Source organism: Pecten maximus, chromosome 1 (assembly GCF_902652985.1).
Source record: "Pecten maximus chromosome 1, xPecMax1.1, whole genome shotgun sequence".
NCBI lineage: Eukaryota > Metazoa > Mollusca > Bivalvia > Pectinida > Pectinidae > Pecten > Pecten maximus.
In genome coordinates, this window is record NC_047015.1 from 14,307,864 (window position 1) to 14,326,297 (window position 18,434).

The 18,434-nt window shown below is 36.4% G+C and overlaps 1 protein-coding gene across 1 annotated transcript in view; it reads right to left on the reverse strand.

Annotated features, from left to right (window-relative positions):
• Nucleotides 1–18,434, reverse strand: part of LOC117325680 (fibrillin-1-like) — an 86,531-nt gene that overhangs the window by 12,903 nt on the left and 55,194 nt on the right. The window contains 15 exon segments of the mRNA XM_033882098.1: nucleotides 230–314; nucleotides 571–702; nucleotides 1,049–1,160; nucleotides 4,646–4,717; nucleotides 5,714–5,908; nucleotides 6,249–6,352; nucleotides 6,620–6,721; nucleotides 7,386–7,532; nucleotides 7,978–8,190; nucleotides 8,583–8,834; nucleotides 9,300–9,448; nucleotides 11,249–11,307; nucleotides 12,139–12,257; nucleotides 13,275–13,412; nucleotides 13,825–18,434. Coding sequence (XP_033737989.1) covers nucleotides 230–314; nucleotides 571–702; nucleotides 1,049–1,160; nucleotides 4,646–4,717; nucleotides 5,714–5,908; nucleotides 6,249–6,352; nucleotides 6,620–6,721; nucleotides 7,386–7,532; nucleotides 7,978–8,190; nucleotides 8,583–8,834; nucleotides 9,300–9,448; nucleotides 11,249–11,307; nucleotides 12,139–12,257; nucleotides 13,275–13,412; nucleotides 13,825–18,434 — 6,489 coding nt within the window.

The following is an 18,434-nucleotide window of genomic DNA, read 5'->3' on the forward strand; positions in this document are numbered from 1 at the left end:
ATAATCAACACATTTAAGTGTCATCTATTTACCTATTATACATCATGACCAGACGAGACAATTTTATTAAAACATCTCAAACTGTTGTTGACAAATGGATGACAAAAAACATCATACGAATGTTAAACATACAGACAATGCAAATAAAGTTTTGTGAAAAAACATGCTTACAAATATTATGTTACTTTGACTTTTTGTCACCCCATGTTGATTATGAAATTATACTTACTGCCCAGTCTCTTGAGTACCAACAGGTATGAAGTCAGACAGTGTCTTGTAAAATGTAGCTACGTAGTCTACTGTGCCATTCCCTCCTGAACATCCCAATATTTTTGAATGTATGCGCAATAATAATCAGTTATACCTTAAAACTTACTTAAGCATTTATATAAAATTAACAAAGAAATATGAATATTTAATGGTTGATAATGTTTTAATAATCCATCGGAAAATAAGTAAAACATTTTTGTCATGGGTATAAGGCATTTTCAAATTTTGACTGTTTATGTTTTAAAATTAGTTTCAAATGACCGTACCCAACATGTAGGGTAACATAATGTTTTATCTCACCATCTAATTGGCTATTTGTGATAGTTTCCTTGCGCATGACAAGGGATCCTCCAACATCATTCTGCGATCCACTTCCGGTTGAGTTGAACGGGAAATTAATAGTTTCCGCAGTAGACCTTCTAAAGTCGGCCACTGAAGCAAATCAGATTAATTATATCACTAGTATATTTACATGGTTCCGGGATCATCCAAATGATTAATGCTGGTTGATGTGTTTATAATCAATATTCAAGTTAATGTCAGGAGAAATGTTTACAAATGACGTCTATTATATAGATATTACTACTCCAATCACCACGGATATGTTTACTTAATATGTTTCCTAGTGTGTGGATTTTGTTTGTAAAGAGGATAAGTAAAGGGTGAACGCAAAATAAACATTTAATGGAAATCTGATACCCATTCTGTTTCTTAACAAAAGTTGTCGCCATGTCCCCATACATACGTTAATTCTGCTCACCAAGTGAAACACACTTACCGATGTTATTTTTCCTTATGCTTTGCAATTCTCCTTCCTGTAAAGATTTAACCGCTGTTTTTCCAAATGTACTGACTGCTTCCATGACGGATGCTGCTGGCACATCTTCTTGCTACGTTTGCGTAGAGTAAAATAATAATAATAATAAATATGTTAACCTGAAGTGCAGGGCATTACTCAACGAACAGATAAAAAAATCAAATCTAGGAATACGAATATATTAATCAAACCGAGAAAAACATCCTTTTCTACATGTCACGTCGTCAATCAAATTCCATTCTACGTGTAACATCGTCAAGTCAAATTCAATTCTACATGTCACGTCGTCAGTCAAATTCCATTCTACGTGTCACGTCGTCAGTCAAATTCCAATCTACGTGTAACATCGTCAAGTCAAATTCTATTCAACATGTCACGTCGTCAGTCAAATTCCATTTTACGTGTCACATCGTCAGTCAAATTCCATTCTACATGTCACGTCGTCAGTCAAATTCCATTCTACGTGTTACGTCGTCAGTCAAATTCCATTCTACATGTTACATCGTCAGTCAAATTCCATTCTACATGTCACGTCGTCAGTCAAATTCCATTCTACGTGTTACGTCGTCAGTCAAATTCAATTCTACGTATTACATCGTCTATCAAATTCCATTCTACATGTCACGTCGTCAGTCAAATTCCATTCTACGTGTAACATCGTCAGTCAAATTCCATTCTACGTGTAACATCGTCAGTCAAATTCCATTCTACGTGTAACATTGTCAGTTAAATTCCATTCTACGTGTCACGTCGTCAGTCAAATTCCATTCTACATGTCACGTCGTCAGTCAAATTCCATTCTACGTGTCACGTCGTCAGTCAAATTCCATTCTACGTGTTATATCGTCAGTCAAATTCCATTCTACATGTAACATCGTCAGTTTCATTCCATTCTATGTGTCACGTCATCGGTCAAATTCCATTCTACGTGTTACATTATCGGTCGAATTCCAAGGAGTACGCTCTCAACAGATGCAGTCTTCTATGAATCCTTTGCATGTATCACAGTCTTCTATGAATCCTTTGCATGTATCATACCAAATTTAAAATGCCAGGGATTAGTGACATCACACCAATAGATTAACCCAGCCGCTTGACCTTTATATCGTGGTAACTCGTTTTCATAGCAATATCGCATATATGCTTTTCCGCAATATCTGTCACGTTGACGCGTAGGAACCTATGAGAAGTCATCACATACTCCAATTGTGTAAACGATTTGTCTGTATATACAGCGTGGAATCCTTGGATTGCAAGAACAATTCTGATCTGTCATAATGTCTTCAATCAAATCTGACCTGTCATGTTGTCTACCATCAAATCTGATCTGTTATGTTGTCTGCAATCAAATCTGATCTGTCATGTTGTCTACAATCAAATCTGATCTGTCATGTTGTCTACCATCAAATCTGATCTGTCATATTGTCTACCATCAAATCTAATCTGTCGTGGTGCCTACCATAAGATCTGATCTGTCGTGGTGTCTATCATAAGATCTGATCTGTCGTGGTGTCTACCATCAAATCTGATCTGTCATATTGTTTACCATCAAATCTGATCTGTCGTGGTGTCTATAGTCAAATTTGATCTGTCGTGGTGTCTATAGTCAAATATGATCTGTCATGTTGTCTACGGTCAAATATGATCTGTCTTGGTGTCTACAATAATATCTTATCTGTCTTGGTGTCTACAGTCAAATCTGATCTGTCGTGGTGTCTACAATAAGATCTGATCTGTCGTGGTGTCTACAATAAGATCTTATCTGTCGTGGTGTCTACAATAAGATCTGATCTGTCTTGGTGTCTACAGTCAAATCTGATCTGTCGTGGTGTCTACAATAAGATCTGATCTGTCGTGGTGTCTACAGTCAAATCTGATCTGTCGTTGTGTCTATAATAAGATCTGATCTGTCGTGGTGTCTACCATCAAATCTGATCTGTCATATTGTTTACCATCAAATCTGATCTGTCGTGGTGTCTATAGTCAAATTTGATCTGTCGTGGTGTCTACGGTCAAATATGATCTGTCTTGGTGTCTACAATAATATCTGATCTGTCTTGGTGTCTACAGTCAAATCTGATCTGTCGTGGTGTCTACAGTCAATCTGATCTGTCTTGGTGTCTACAATAAGATCTGATCTGTCTTGGTGTCTACAGTCAAATCTTATCTGTCTTGGTGTCTACAGTCAAATCTGATCTGTCGTGGTGTCTACAATAAGATCTGATCTGTCCTGGTGTCTACAGTCAAATCTGATCTGTCGTTGTGTCTATAATAAGATCTGATCTGTCGTGGTGTCTACAATCGAATCTGATCTGTCGTGGTGTCTAAAATCAATCTGATCTGTCGTGGTGTCTACAATAAGATCTTATCTGTCGTGGTGTCTACAATAAGATCTGATCTGTCGTGGTGTCTACAATAAAATAATCTGTGGTGGTGTCTACAGTCAAATCTGATCTGTTGTGGTGTCTACAGTCAAATCTGATTTGTCGTGGTGTCTACAATAAGATCTGATCTGTCTTGGTGTCTACAGTCAAATATGATCTGTCGTGGTGTCTACAATCGAATCTGATCTGTCCTGGTGTCTACAGTCAAATCTGATCTGTCGTGGTGTCTATAATAAGATCTAATCTGCCGTGGTGTCTACAATCCAATCTGATCTGTCGTGGTGTCTACAATAATATCTGATCTGTCTTGGTGTCTACAATAAGATATGATCTGTCGTGATGTCTACAATAAGATCTGATCTGTCGTGTTGTCTACAATCAAATCTGATCTGTCGTGGTGTCTACAATCCAATCTGATCTGTCGTGGTGTCTACAATAAGATCTGATCTGTCATATTGTCTACCATCAAATCCGATCTGTCGTGGTGTCTACAATCGAATCTGATCTGTTGTGGTGTCTACAATCGAATCTGATCTGTCGTGATGTCTACAGTCAAATCGGATCTGTCGTGATGTCTACAATAAGATCTGATCTGTCGTGTTGTCTACAATCAAATTTGATCTGTTATGATGTATACAATAAGATCTGATCTGTCGTGATGTCTACAATCAATATGATCTGTTGTGATGTCTACAATCAATACGATCTGGTGTGATGTCTACAATCAATCTGATCTGTTATGATGTCTACAATCAATCTGTTCTGTTATGATGTCTACAATCAAATCTGATCGGTCGTGATGTCTACAATCAATATGATATGTCGTGATGTCTACAATCAAATCTGATCTGTTGTGGTCTCTACAATCAATCTGATCAGTCGTGGTGTCTACAATAAGATCTGATCTGTCGTGTTGTCTACAATCAAATCTGATCTGTTATGATGTCTACAATAAGATCTGATCTGTCGTGATGTCTACAATCAATATGATCTGTCTTCGTGTCTACAATTAAAGTTAGGGACACGTCCCATTTATCCAATCGCATTATTGATTTGTAAAAATACAATATCGACCCATATCGATATAATTTGATATTTTCAAAGATATTTTAGGAATCTATATTTCGGTATTACTATTTTTTCACAAGCAAAATTACAGAGGTTTAATACATACACTAGTTTGTAAAGACGCCCATGTGTCACTAGAGCCGACATTCAACAACAAGTCCACTGTTGTAACGAATTCCTGTTAATGACGAAGTAAATGGCATTTTAGAATTATATATATAACATTGATAAAACATATTGATCAAAAGGTGTTGGATCAATCTTTGTCACCCTTACCACCAAAGATATGCTGTGATCCATTGATGTACAGATCAAATTCACATTGGGATCTATAGTTCTTCATACATATTTTCACAGTCCGTTAAATACATAAGTGTATTTTCAAGGCAGTGTGATCCTGCCCTATGCTGTTTCTCCTACGAAACAATGCATTTTGTAATTGAAGTTGCTTCCCTTTTTAATATAGCAAAGAATAATACTCTATAAAAATACATTCACTTTAGTACTACTGATCAAATTCAAACGCAAAATACTACTAGGGCATGTCTTTTGGACACTTGATTATGTGTGATTTTGGTAATGTGATTCAATGTATAGTAATATGAAAACATAAACAATTAAATTATGAGATATTTTATAATACCACAAACCCCATGATGGACTCAAGGTTGCTTTGCACACGATGTTTCATGAAATTGAACTGACGGTTTTTGCATATGCTGTGGAAACGGTGTTGACCAAATACACAGAAAAATGGATGCGAAGAATCTATTCGCATATCCCGGCCTCGGCGGGGGATGATAAGAAGAGAGAAAAAGATGCGAAGACCCGCATATAGTGACAAAAAAGTCGGATCACTCTGTGACAAAATGCAACCCTGATCAATAGCTATGCGCTATAATGTTAAATAAGAGCGCCTTTAATTATTTGGTACATTGTGTACACATTCAGTAAGATACTCCGACCCCATGAAAGCTATCCTAACATTTGCTATCCGTTCATGTAAAAAGACAATCAATGTTATACCTCTTGCTCATAGTCTTATGCGGGTCATGCTATGCGTTTACCTGTACAAAGACAAATGATTATTTCAGGACAAAAAACACAATCTTGAACGCATTATCTATCGCTTATCTCCAATGTTGATTTAATCTTACAATATTGATTTTGGTACCTCTGTTTCTGAAGCACTGATGTTTGCCTGCTGTTTCTCGGAAATGTTGGCGATTCCAGCTAAAATGTTAACGCTTGATCCAAGGTCACCGACAGTCAGCTGATCGCCCGTAACTATGGTAGCGATCGCATTGGACATATCATACAGGAGATCGGCCAGAGGAATTACAGCCAGACCTGCCTGTATCTGAGTTACCTGTAAATAAAGTCCATAGAGTTGCTTCAATTTTGAGGAAGTGAATGAGCCAAAAAATATATCACGTACACAAAGAAAAAGGAAAACAGTTTTAGTTTGTCTACAGGGAAAGCGCACCTCCCTCTCTTATTAAGTTCTATAATTTGATTTTTCTAACATCTTTTCCATATTTGAAAGTGTTTCTGTTCCTTGCTTTACTGATGAGTGCTACAATAAAGAATCCACAGCACGATGCAATTGAGTTCATATTTGGCATGAAATGTGTCTTCAATGTATTTTTCTTGCAGCGATATCTAACAATTATAGAGAGTAAATGAAAGTAGATGCAACGCTACATTACCTGATCGGATATGTTTCTTAGCTGTTGTTTGACACATTGTAAGTAATTTGGAGGCCCCCAATTTCCATTATTGCCATTCCGGACACATTCTCGTGATGCAATGCCTGTGTAATGGAATGTCTAGTTAATCATTGGGGTTTGTACTTCACTTCACATAATGGTAATGTTTCTGATTTGAAATCTTGTTTAAACTTACGTAGCCTTGAAATTCCAGCAATTGCTCCTAATAGGCGATGCATTAGTATTGAAGTGAGAGCTTTTTTATTCGTCAGCCATTATGGTTTTATGAAAATGGCTTCCTACACATTTTAAAATACATCTAAGATGTCCAAAAGAACAACGGATGGTAAAAACTAAAATTTGAAGAGTACCTGTTTGTCCTGCTGGACATGCGCCAAATGCAGTAAGACCCGGAAACGTTTTGTTCCAGGTAGTACCTGTGTCATCTGTGTTAATCTCGCATGGCTTGTCACCTGGAGAGTCAATGAGATTCAATTATCAGGATCACATGTTCAGGAACAAGAATAAAGGTCAAATACCAGCATTTCATAAACGTTTCATGAAGTATCAACACAAAACTCGAAAAACAACAAACAAAAGTAGACAAAAAAGGCAAGAGTAGTACACTGGTTCACTACACACTAAATGTGATTATCATATTCTGTAAGAAAGACTCTTTCGTACATTAAAGTTAAATATATCATATCTGAATTATTTTTGCAAATATTATTTTCACATGATTATATAGGAGAAACATAAGAAGCGTTGATTAACATAAAGGAGACGCAGCACTTTCTGCTGTTATGGCCAAATTTTACGCAATGAATGAAGCTCTTTAAAACCTCGCCACACTTTAAATGGAACAAGGCGACAGAGGTAAGTAAACACTTTTGTAAACATGATATATAAGTAAGTCTATATCGTAAGTTATCGTTATATATCATCATCCCCTTTGTGTCATCTTGTCAAATTCCTTCTATGTCTAAAACAGTTTAACTCCTTTTATCTCCTGTCGATAACCTGCTCAGCCTGTCGTTAAGACCGTATTGCTGGTGAGGACGTTAAATCGACAGCGGATGCAGCCTTGATGAGCGTTAATTAATCACATCAAACAGTCAATAAATCAACCATACTCACTTGGTGTGTATACAAACAGTGTCATGTCTATTTGACAAAGTGTCCCACTATTAGCAAGTCCACAGCCGTATACAGCGGACGAGTCTTGGGAAGACGCGATTGTCAACACGTGTGTTCTATTATCTGCTGACGAGGTTCTGGTTACATCTGAAAGTTTAAAATAATAAAGCAAGTACGATTATTAGTAAATGTTAATTGAGCATCTTTTTCAGAAACAAATTAAAGAACATAGGAAAAATATGATATGTTTGGTTCAGATATCATATTTGCGTTTAAAGACAGCACAGCACAGAACGCTCCTAAATGCTCTAAATATTATCGGATATCTCAACTAGTTAGAATGGCATTTCGACATAAAAAAAAAGAATTGTGTTATGTGACATAATGATCGTACAAGAAGGTGGGCAGATTTATATTTTGGGTATCATGCCCTCGCTTTATCGAGTTAAGAATCATGCCCGCGTTTAATCGTATTAAGAATTACAGTTTCATGCAAAGGTAAGTATTCTCTCGTGTCTTTTCTAAGCTACTATTAGCTCCTCTGGTATACGCCGAACATTGGGAAGATGTAAAACAAAGCAAAATAACAAACCCGAAGATGACGGCAATAGGATGTCATTCTTGCACCATGTGATATCAGGTAGACTTCCATTGATGTGTGTCCCTAGGACAGTGCATGTGATGTTGACGGATTTCCCTCGCTCTGCAGACACGTATTTAGGTCGAATATCAACGTCATATACTGCCAACGTCGCCGAGGCATTGCCGTAAAGTGATCCAATCTTGACAAAACATTCGGCTTTACCTGGAACAAAATAAACATTTTTACTGTCAAGTTCTTAAAAAGTGATAAAAAGCAGCCGTATAGTAGGCTAAATACATATCTAAAATTATATAAAAGCATACAAATGATTAACACAAAGTGAAAGAATTCAGTTATAATCAATATAGACAATAAAATAATATCAAATAGAACAAGATCACTATACTTCAAGTGTTATGTTTATTATGTGATTGGTATAGTATATATTACTATCTATACGTGCCATTCCATTGTGTAAATTCTACAGTCACGTATTTCTCTTATACAATTATCAGCAATGTCATATATAATGTGTTCAATTTGCCCATTCCTAAAAGGACGAAAGGATATAAGAGAATTGATTTCCGTTTTGACAGTATGTGATATATACTCACCTGCATCCTGAAAGATGATAGGATTGAACGTCAGCTTGTTGATAAATCTGGCGGGGTTTTCCGGATCGGCATTTAATTCAGACTGCACACGGGAATTTGCTAGAGGAACGACATCAATACCATTTAGCTTCCATTTTACCTCCAGTCTCGATGGCAACGCAACAGCCTCGATTTCACATAGGACTTCAGTGTGGTTACCACTGAGAATGGTGTGTGTTGGGCTTGCGACAGTAACACGGCTGATATAACCCACTGTAAACAAATGAATGTAACCAGCTGTCAACAAATAATATCTATATAGTGATGTATGCACGAAAAACAATGATATAAGTCAAATGGAAAGAAATCATATTCGTTTCACTTTTGTTATACTAGTTTCTATGTGGAAATCTAATAAAACATTTTTCAAAGGACATTTTCCTCGTAACGTGAGTAAATTTACGTATGTTACAACGGGTATTTCAATTGATGCGTGACGATTGAGTGACAATACTCTGTCGTCACAATATTTTGATCTACCAATACAGTGATGACGTAATAATAATACCAATAAAATGACACTAAATAAAACATTACATATATAAAGAATAACGGTATAATGTGTCTCCTTTAGTACAACGGTGATTTATATTTAGCAGGGTCACAGTTATTACAACTCAGAGCAATATGTACATGCACTTCCCTGAACGTGTGTCAGGAGTTCACTTAATGACATACCTTCCTGTGATAACATCAGATAAGTTGGATCCACATTGATGTTACCGAGAGACGAGGTTTGGACCGCTGTTTGGATAATTCCTTCGAAATGAGTAAGATTTGCAGCATTCGAAGCTACAATAGCTCCGTCAACAATAACACTCCCAGCCCTAAAACACGAGAAAACTTAATTACAATTACACTCTCGGCCATTAAACATAAGAAAACGAAATCACAATTTTACATCGGCTGTAATATTACACTTATACACCGGCCGTAAAACATAAGAAAGGAAATAACTATATAACAATCGTAAAACATCAGGACATGGAATAGCAATTACAACCAAGCAGCGAAACATGAAAAACGAAATAATTACTTCATTGTATACACCAGTTGTAAAGTATAAGGAAACGGAATAACAATTACACTCCACACCCTAAAACATAAGTAAACGAAGTAACAATTACACTTTAGACCCTAAAACATTAGGAAACGAAAACACTATTACAACCCGGTCATAAAATATACCGAAATGAATTACAATTACACTCCCGGCTCTAAAACATAAGTAAACGAAATAAAAATTACACTCCCTACGCTTAAAAATAAGTAAACGAAATAAAAATTACACTCCCTACCTAAAACAGAAGTAAACGAATTAATATACACTCCCGAAACTAAAACATAAGAAAAAGTAATTAGAATTACACTAAGAAACGAAATTACCATTATAACTCGACTATGAAATATAAGGAAATTACATCTATACCCGGGCCGTAAAACATAAGGAATTGAATTCCAATTTCACTTCCGGTTCTAAGATATCATTAAATTAAATGACAACCAAAAGTTCACAACCGGCCCCAAAACATCAGGAAATGAAATCAAAATTACATTTCCGGCCATCAAACAGCAATAATTGAAATTGCGATTAAAATGCCGGTCCTTAAATGGTAGAAAACGAAATCCTAATACAACAGGAAATGAAATTAAAATTACATCCCGGCCTTAATATAGGTTTAAATGAAACTGCAATTATTACAAGTACACTCTCGACCCTAAAACATAAGGAAACGAATTACAATTACACTCCCGGCCCCAAAAAATCAGGAACCGAAATCACAATTACACTCCCGGCCCCCAAAAAACAGGAACCGAAATCACAGTTACACTCCCGTCCCCAAAAAATCAGGAACCGAAATCACAATTACACTCCCGGCCCCCAAAAAACAGGAACCGAAATCACAATTACACTCTCGGTCCCAAATAATCAAAAACCCAAATAACAATTACACTCCCGGCCCAAAATAATCAGGAACCAAAATTACAAATTCTTTCCCGACCCCAAATATCAGGAACGGAAATTACAAAAACAAGTAAGCCCTAAAACAGCAAAAAAATGAGACTACAATTAATAAAATTACATTCCTGGCTGATGTTGATGTTTTTCTTGATTAGTTTATGTCTTCCCCATAAATAAGCTTGAGGACACTGAAGACGGAATAAAGAGGGCATGTATATGATAAGAATAGCAGTAGCATGACTTGCTGGGAAAATCAATTCAAAGAGAGAAAGAAAATTGTACTTTGTACTCCAGGCCTTGTGCTATTGGCAGCATCGGATATAGAGATTCAGTCTTAAGACCTATAGTCTACTTAATTACAATGTCTCAAATTTCTCTATATCGAATTACAAACGTATACAGTTTACAATTCATTCATTAATTTGATATGCATAACTGACGAATACGCGAATGCCATTATATATGAACTGAAGCAACACGACGTATTGCCTTTTTATGAAAAAGAATTTCTGCTGTAACTGCGCAATACTGCCACCAATTCTTGAATAGGTAAGAGAAAGAAACGCTTCCATTTCATCCTGTTCAGTAAAAAAACGAGTTTCATACAAGTGAGTCACCGGTAATACAAAGCGGTAGTGAGGTTTGAGGACCCCCCCAAACATACCTTGCCATCACGATGTAGACACTCCGGAACTCTGGTTCATTTACCATCAATAGCGATATCTGAAAATGTGACCAATGGTAAAATATTTACTTCCAAAATTTTGTCACGATATTCTCCAGTGCTACTTGGGTAATTAATTGTAAGCCCGAACTGAAGCATCAATACCAGGTATTGGTACATGCAATGATGCCTATATTCAAATCGCATGTATTTACTATTTGATGGCTTATGTCTGTCCCTACCAGTATTAGTACTTAATATTAGATACGGCATGACTGTGAACACAAAGAAACCCTCAAACCAAATATCGGTACCTTAGAACACTTATTGATGAGTTTAAGGGCACCTTTCAACACTAGCAGAATAGATTAACGTTTATAAACCAAGGCTGACGCCGATGTCGAAACTGATACTAGTGTAAAATCATTAGTTACCTCCTCTTCGAAAGGCGAGTAAACATGTAAAGTAAATCAAATACCAAAGCGTGATATTAAGGATGTATGCTACAATTCAATATTCACTTTAACGAGACATTCAACTAATTCAGACCAAAGTGAAGCCCAAACTATAATTCGAAGTAGGCATCCGATGAAGTTAGGACAAATATGAACAAAACAAAAATACGACATTAAATAAACAGAGAAAGACAAATGACCAAGGATATAATTACATATCAATGACTGCCACAATCTTGTTAAAATCAAAGTAATAATAAAACAAATTCTCTAAGCGCAAACCAGGGTGATAACGATAAAACAACTGAAAAAAAAACTTACGTGAACAATGATCTTCAATAACATTTCAAATGCAGGTAGATTTCCGAAAATGCAGTCTTCAAATACACTACACAAGAGAGTAAAGAGAGTGCAAACTGAAACTTTCGTACTTACATTTGATAGGTAATCCCGTGTGATGTCTCCGAAGTAGATAGATGTCCGGTCTAGCAGACTGGAATCCCATTGATGGTCAAGATCTCGTACGGAAAACAACAAAGATCCCGTACTGACACCTACAGCAAATAACATCCAATATGTATGAAACAAAGTGCACCTGGAAAAGGGTTGTCATCAGCAAGCTTTGATGCACAATCTGTCAGTGTGTCTAAGTAAAAGGGTTGTAATCAGCAAGCTTTGATCCACAATCTGTCAGTATGTCTAAGGAAAAGGATTGTCATCAGCAAGCTTTGATCCACAATCTGTCATTGTGTCAATGACATTGGATTGTCATCAGCAAGTTGTGATGCACAATCTGCCATTGTGTCAATGACATTGGATTGTCATCAGCAAGTTGTGATGCACAATCTGTCATTGTTTCAATGACACTGGACTGCCATCAGCAAGATGCCACTGATATGCCCCTGTGTCTCCGGAATGGAATTGCCATCAGCATCCTTTGATTGACAACCTATCCCTGTGTCTACGGAATGGGATTGTCGTCAGCGAGCTTTGATCTATAATCTGTCACTATGTCTATGTAATTGGATTGTATTCAGCAAGCTTCATCCATAACCTGCCATTTTGTCTATGGAATTGAATTATAGTCAGCAAACTTTAATGGACAATCTGTCATCGTGTCAATGGCATTGGATTGTCAAAATGTATGCTTACAAATTTAAATCAACACATGAAACTTAAATTGAAAAAAATAAAAGAATCATTATACATAACATATTGCGTTTTGTAAACTTTAACTTTTATCAAAAATCTTGAATCACTATTTCGGCAAATATTATACAATATAAGGCGAAAAGTCAACATACAAAAAAATACCAGTCACTCCCTGATGGTTAATTACTAGTTTGATATCTTCTTCAAACATATCAAAAATCGATGAATCCCATTCCTCAAAAATAAACCTTAAAGCTGTTTTTAAAATCCTTCCCACAACAGACGGATTGCAACATCATCACATTCTTTGCTTGATATTTAACTTGCACTGCAAAAACATCCAGACAGTTATATCTTGATACACATTTTCCTTTATAGTCACAAAAGTTGCTTAACACAATAACAAGAATCTAACCTACCTATTTCGTTTACAGACAGTGTGCATTTCCCCTCAACAGCAACATAGCCATCCCAGCATGCGCATGTGTAGCTGCCATTTCCGTTCACACAATCCTGTTCACATCCATGTTCCGTTTCATTCAAGCACTCGTTTATATCTACAAAAAACATATACAAGAAATTATTGTCTACAAAAATGATAACAGATTTTGATGACAGCAACTTAATTAATTCCGAGGGTGCATAATTGTGTCAATGCCAGATAGTTAACTAGCTTACAGGTGAACTATTATAATAAACTCATATTCTAAAATACAGTTAACAATGTTTAAGATTAAATGAATTCGAACGCAGGCAAGTAAATTGTTTTCAGAGGACATACAATAGAAGTCTTATATATGATTTTCTGAAGAAATATCTACTTAATTCACAAGTTTTAATAGCATTCATCAAAAACAATTCCTAACATAATGTCCGAAGACTTTAGCAAATCCGAAAAACAGTCTTGTTTATATATATTAAGTCAAGTTTATTTGAAGAATTAATTTCAAAACGTACATTAGTACATACCAAAACAATAGTTGGATATTGCAGTATACCCTGCAGAGCAATTACATCGAAATCCTCCTTCGATATTGATACATGTTCCGTTGCAGAGCGTTACGTCATTTTTACACTCATCTATGTCATCACACTGGATTCCATCCCCTTTAAATCCATCTGAACAGCTACAGTTAAAGCCACCTTGATGGTTGTTACAATTCTGTATACAGTTGTGCAATGAGTTGTTAAGACACTCATTAATGTCAGCGCAAGATATGCCATCCGAAACAAATCCTTCGAAACAACTACACCTGAAAGAACCAGGTAAGTTATTACAATCCTGACTACAGTTATGTAAAGAGCTGTTGGAGCATTCGTTGACATCAATACAAATAGTGTCGTTAAACTCGTAGCCGTCGAAACAGGAACAACTAAATCCGCCCGGGTAGTTGTCACAATTTTGACTGCAATTATGCAAAGACGTGTTCATACATTCATTGATATCAACACAATTGGTTCCATTCCAAACAAAGCCTTCAAAGCACGAACAAGTATATCCTCCAGGAAAATTGTTACAATTTTGACTACAGTTGTTCAAAGAGCTATTTGAGCATTCGTTGATATCTTGACAAATTGTTTCATTCGAAGCAAATCCTTCAAAACATGAACAATTATATCCTCCTGGAAAATTGTTACATTTTTGACTACAGTTGTTCAAAGTGTTAGTTGAGCACTCATTGATATCAAGACAATTTGTTCCATTCCAAACGTATCCTTCAAAACATGAACAGTTAAAACCGCCAGGTGAATTGTCACATTTTTGGCTGCAGTTGTGTAAACGTGCATTCAAACACTCGTTGATATCGTAACAGTTTGTCCCATTCGCGATATATCCTTCAAAACACACGCACTGATAACTCCCGATGGAATTCTCACAATCTTGTTGACAAGGACTGTGTGTAGTGTTGGAACATTCGTTGACGTCATTGCACGTAGTTCCATTCCACGTGAAGCCAACTTGACAGTTACAGTCAAAACTTCCAGGCAAATTAAAACAATCTTGGCTACAGTTGTTAAGAGTACTGTTCGCACATTCGTTGATGTCTTCACACTCTGTTCCATTCCAAATGTATCCATAGGAACACGAGCAATTGTGTCCTCCGGGAAAATTGTTACATTTCTGACTACAGCTGTTCAAAAGGATATCCGCACATTCATTGATATCAAGACAATAGGTTCCATTCCAAACAAATCCTTCGAAACATGAACAATTATATCCCCCAGGAAAATTGTTACATTTCTGACTGCAGTTGTTCGAAGAGCTATTTGAGCATTCATTGATATCTTCACAATTTGTTTCATTCAAAACAAATCCTGCAAAACACGAACAATTGTATCCTCCAGGAAAATTGTTACATTTCTGACTGCAGTTGTTTAAAGAGATGTTTGTGCATTCGTTAACGTCTTGACAAATCGTATCATTCCAAAGGAATCCTTCGAAACACGAACAATGATATCCTCCAGGAAAATTGTTACATTTCTGACTACAGTTGTTTAAAGAGCTGCTTGAGCACTCGTTAATATCTTGACAATTTGTTTCATTTGAAAAGAATCCTTCAAAACATGAACAATTGTATCCTCCTGGTAAATTGGTACATTTCTGACTACAGTTGTTTAAAGTACTGTTTGAGCATTCGTTGGTATCTTCACAATTCGTTTCATTCCAAACAAATCCTTCGAAACACGAACAATTATATCCTCCTGCAAAATTATTACATTCCTGACTACAGTTGTTGTTGGAGCTGTTGGAACATTCGTTGACATCAATACAAGTAGTGTCGTTAAACTCGTAACCCTCGAAACAGGAACAAAGAAACCCACCAGGGTAGTTCTCACAGTTTTGAGTGCAGTTGTTTAAATTTGTATTCAAACATTCGTTAACATCGTAACAGTTTGTACCATTCTCGGTGTATCCTTCAAAACACACGCACTGATAACTCCCGATGGAATTCTCACAATCTTGTTGACAAGGACTGTGTGCTATGTTGGAACATTCGTTGACGTCATTGCACGTAGTTTCATTCCACGTGAAGCCAACTTGACAGTTACAGTCAAAACTTCCAGGCAAATTAAAACAATCTTGGCTACAGTTGTTCAGAGTACTGTTCGCACATTCGTTGATGTCTTCACACTCTGTTCCATTCCAAATGTATCCATAGTAACACGAACAATTGTGTCCTCCGGGAAAATTATTACATTTCTGACTACAGTTGTTCAAAGAGCTATTAGAGCATTCGTTGACATCTTGACAATTCGTTTCATTCCATGAAAATCCTTCAAAACATGAACAATTGTATCCTCCAAGAAAATTGTTACATTTCTGAGTACAGTTGTTCAAAGAGCTATTAGAGCATTCGTTGACATCTTGACAAATCGTTTCATTCCATGAAAATCCTTCAAAACATGAACAATTATATCCGCCTGGAAAATTGTTGCATTTTTGACTACAGTTGTTTAAAGAGCTGTTTGAGCATTCGATGACATCTTGACAATTCGTTTCATTCCATGAAAATCCTTCAAAACATGAACAATTATATCCGCCTGGAAAATTGTTGCATTTTTGACTACAGTTGTTCAAAGTGTTACTTGAGCACTCATTGATATCAAGACAATTTATCCCATTCCAAACGTATCCGTCAAAACATGAACAGTTAAAACCGCCAGGTGAATTGTCACATTTTTGGCTGCAGTTGTGTAAACGTGCATTCAAACATTCGTTAACATCGTAACAGTTTGTCCCATTCTCGGTATATCCTTCAAAACACACGCACTGATAGCTCCCGATGGAATTCTCACAATCTTGTTGACAAGGACTGTGTGTTGTGTTGGAACATTCGTTGACGTCATTGCACGTAGTTCCATTCCACGTGAAGCCAACTTGACAGTTACAGTCAAAACTTCCAGGCAAATTAAAACAATCTTGGCTACAGTTGTTCAGAGTACTGTTCGCACATTCGTTGATGTCTTCACACTCTGTTCCGTTCCAAATGTATCCATAGTAACACGAACAATTGTATCCTCCAAGAAAATTGTTACATTTCTGAGTACAGTTGTTTAAAGAGCTGTTTGAGCATTCGTTGACATCTTGACAATTCGTTTCATTCCAAACAAATCCTTCAAAACATGAGCAATTGTATCCTCCTGGAAAATTGTTACATTTCTGAGTACAGTTGTTCAAAGAGCTATTAGAGCATTCGTTGACATCTTGACAATTCGTTTCATTCCATGAAAATCCTTCAAAACATGAACAATTGTATCCTCCTTCAAAATTGTAACATTTCTGGCTACAGTTGTTCAAAGAGCTATTTGAGCACTCGTTAACATCTTGACAAATCGTTTCATTCCATGAAAATCCTTCAAAACATGAACAATTGTATCCTCCAAGAAAATTGTTACATTTCTGAGTACAGTTGTTCAAAGAGCTATTAGAGCATTCGTTGACATCTTGACAATTCGTTTCATTCCATGAAAATCCTTCAAAACATGAACAATTGTATCCTCCAAGAAAATTGTTACATTTCTGATTACAGTTGTTCAAAGAGCTATTAGAGCATTCGTTGACATCTTGACAATTCGTTTCATTCCATGAAAATCCTTCAAAACATGAACAATTGTATCCTCCTGGAAAATTGTTACATTTCTGAGTACAGTTGTTTAAAGAGCTGTTTGAGCATTCGTTGACATCTTGACAATTCGTTTCATTCCATGAAAATCCTTCAAAACATGAACAATTATATCCTCCTGGAAAATTGTTACATTTCTGACTACAGTTGTTCAAAGTGTTACTTGAGCACTCATTGATATCAAGACAATTTATTCCATTCCAAACGTATCCGTCAAAACATGAACAGTCAAAACCGCCAGGTGAATTGTCACATTTTTGGCTGCAGTTGTGTAAACGTGCATTCAAACATTCGTTGATATCGTAACAGTTTGTCCCATTCTCGGTATATCCTTCAAAACACACGCACTGATAGCTCCCGATGGAATTCTCACAATCTTGTTGACAAGGACTGTGTGTTGTGTTGGAACATTCGTTGACGTCATTGCACGTAGTTCCATTCCACGTGAAGCCAACATGACAGTTACAGTCAAAACTTCCAGGCAAATTAAAACAATCTTGGCTACAGTTGTTCAGAGTACTGTTCGCACATTCGTTGATGTCTTCACACTCTGTTCCGTTCCAAATATATCCATAGTAACACGAACAATTGTGTCCTCCGGGAAAATTGTTACATTTCTGACTACAGTTGTTTAAAGAGCTGTTTGAGCATTCGTTGACATCTTGACAATTCGTTTCATTCCAAACAAATCCTTCAAAACATGAACAATTGTATCCTCCTGGAAAATTGTTACATTTCTGAGTACAGTTGTTTAAAGAGCTGTTTGAGCACTCGTTTGTGTCAAGACAATACGTGTCATTCCCATAAAATCCCGAAAAACATTTGCATTCGAATCCTCCATCAAAATTGAAACAATCATGTGTGCATTTATTAAATGAACTGTTCGCACATTCGTTGATGTCTTCACACTCTGTTCCGTTCCAAATGTATCCATAGTAACACGAACAACTTGTG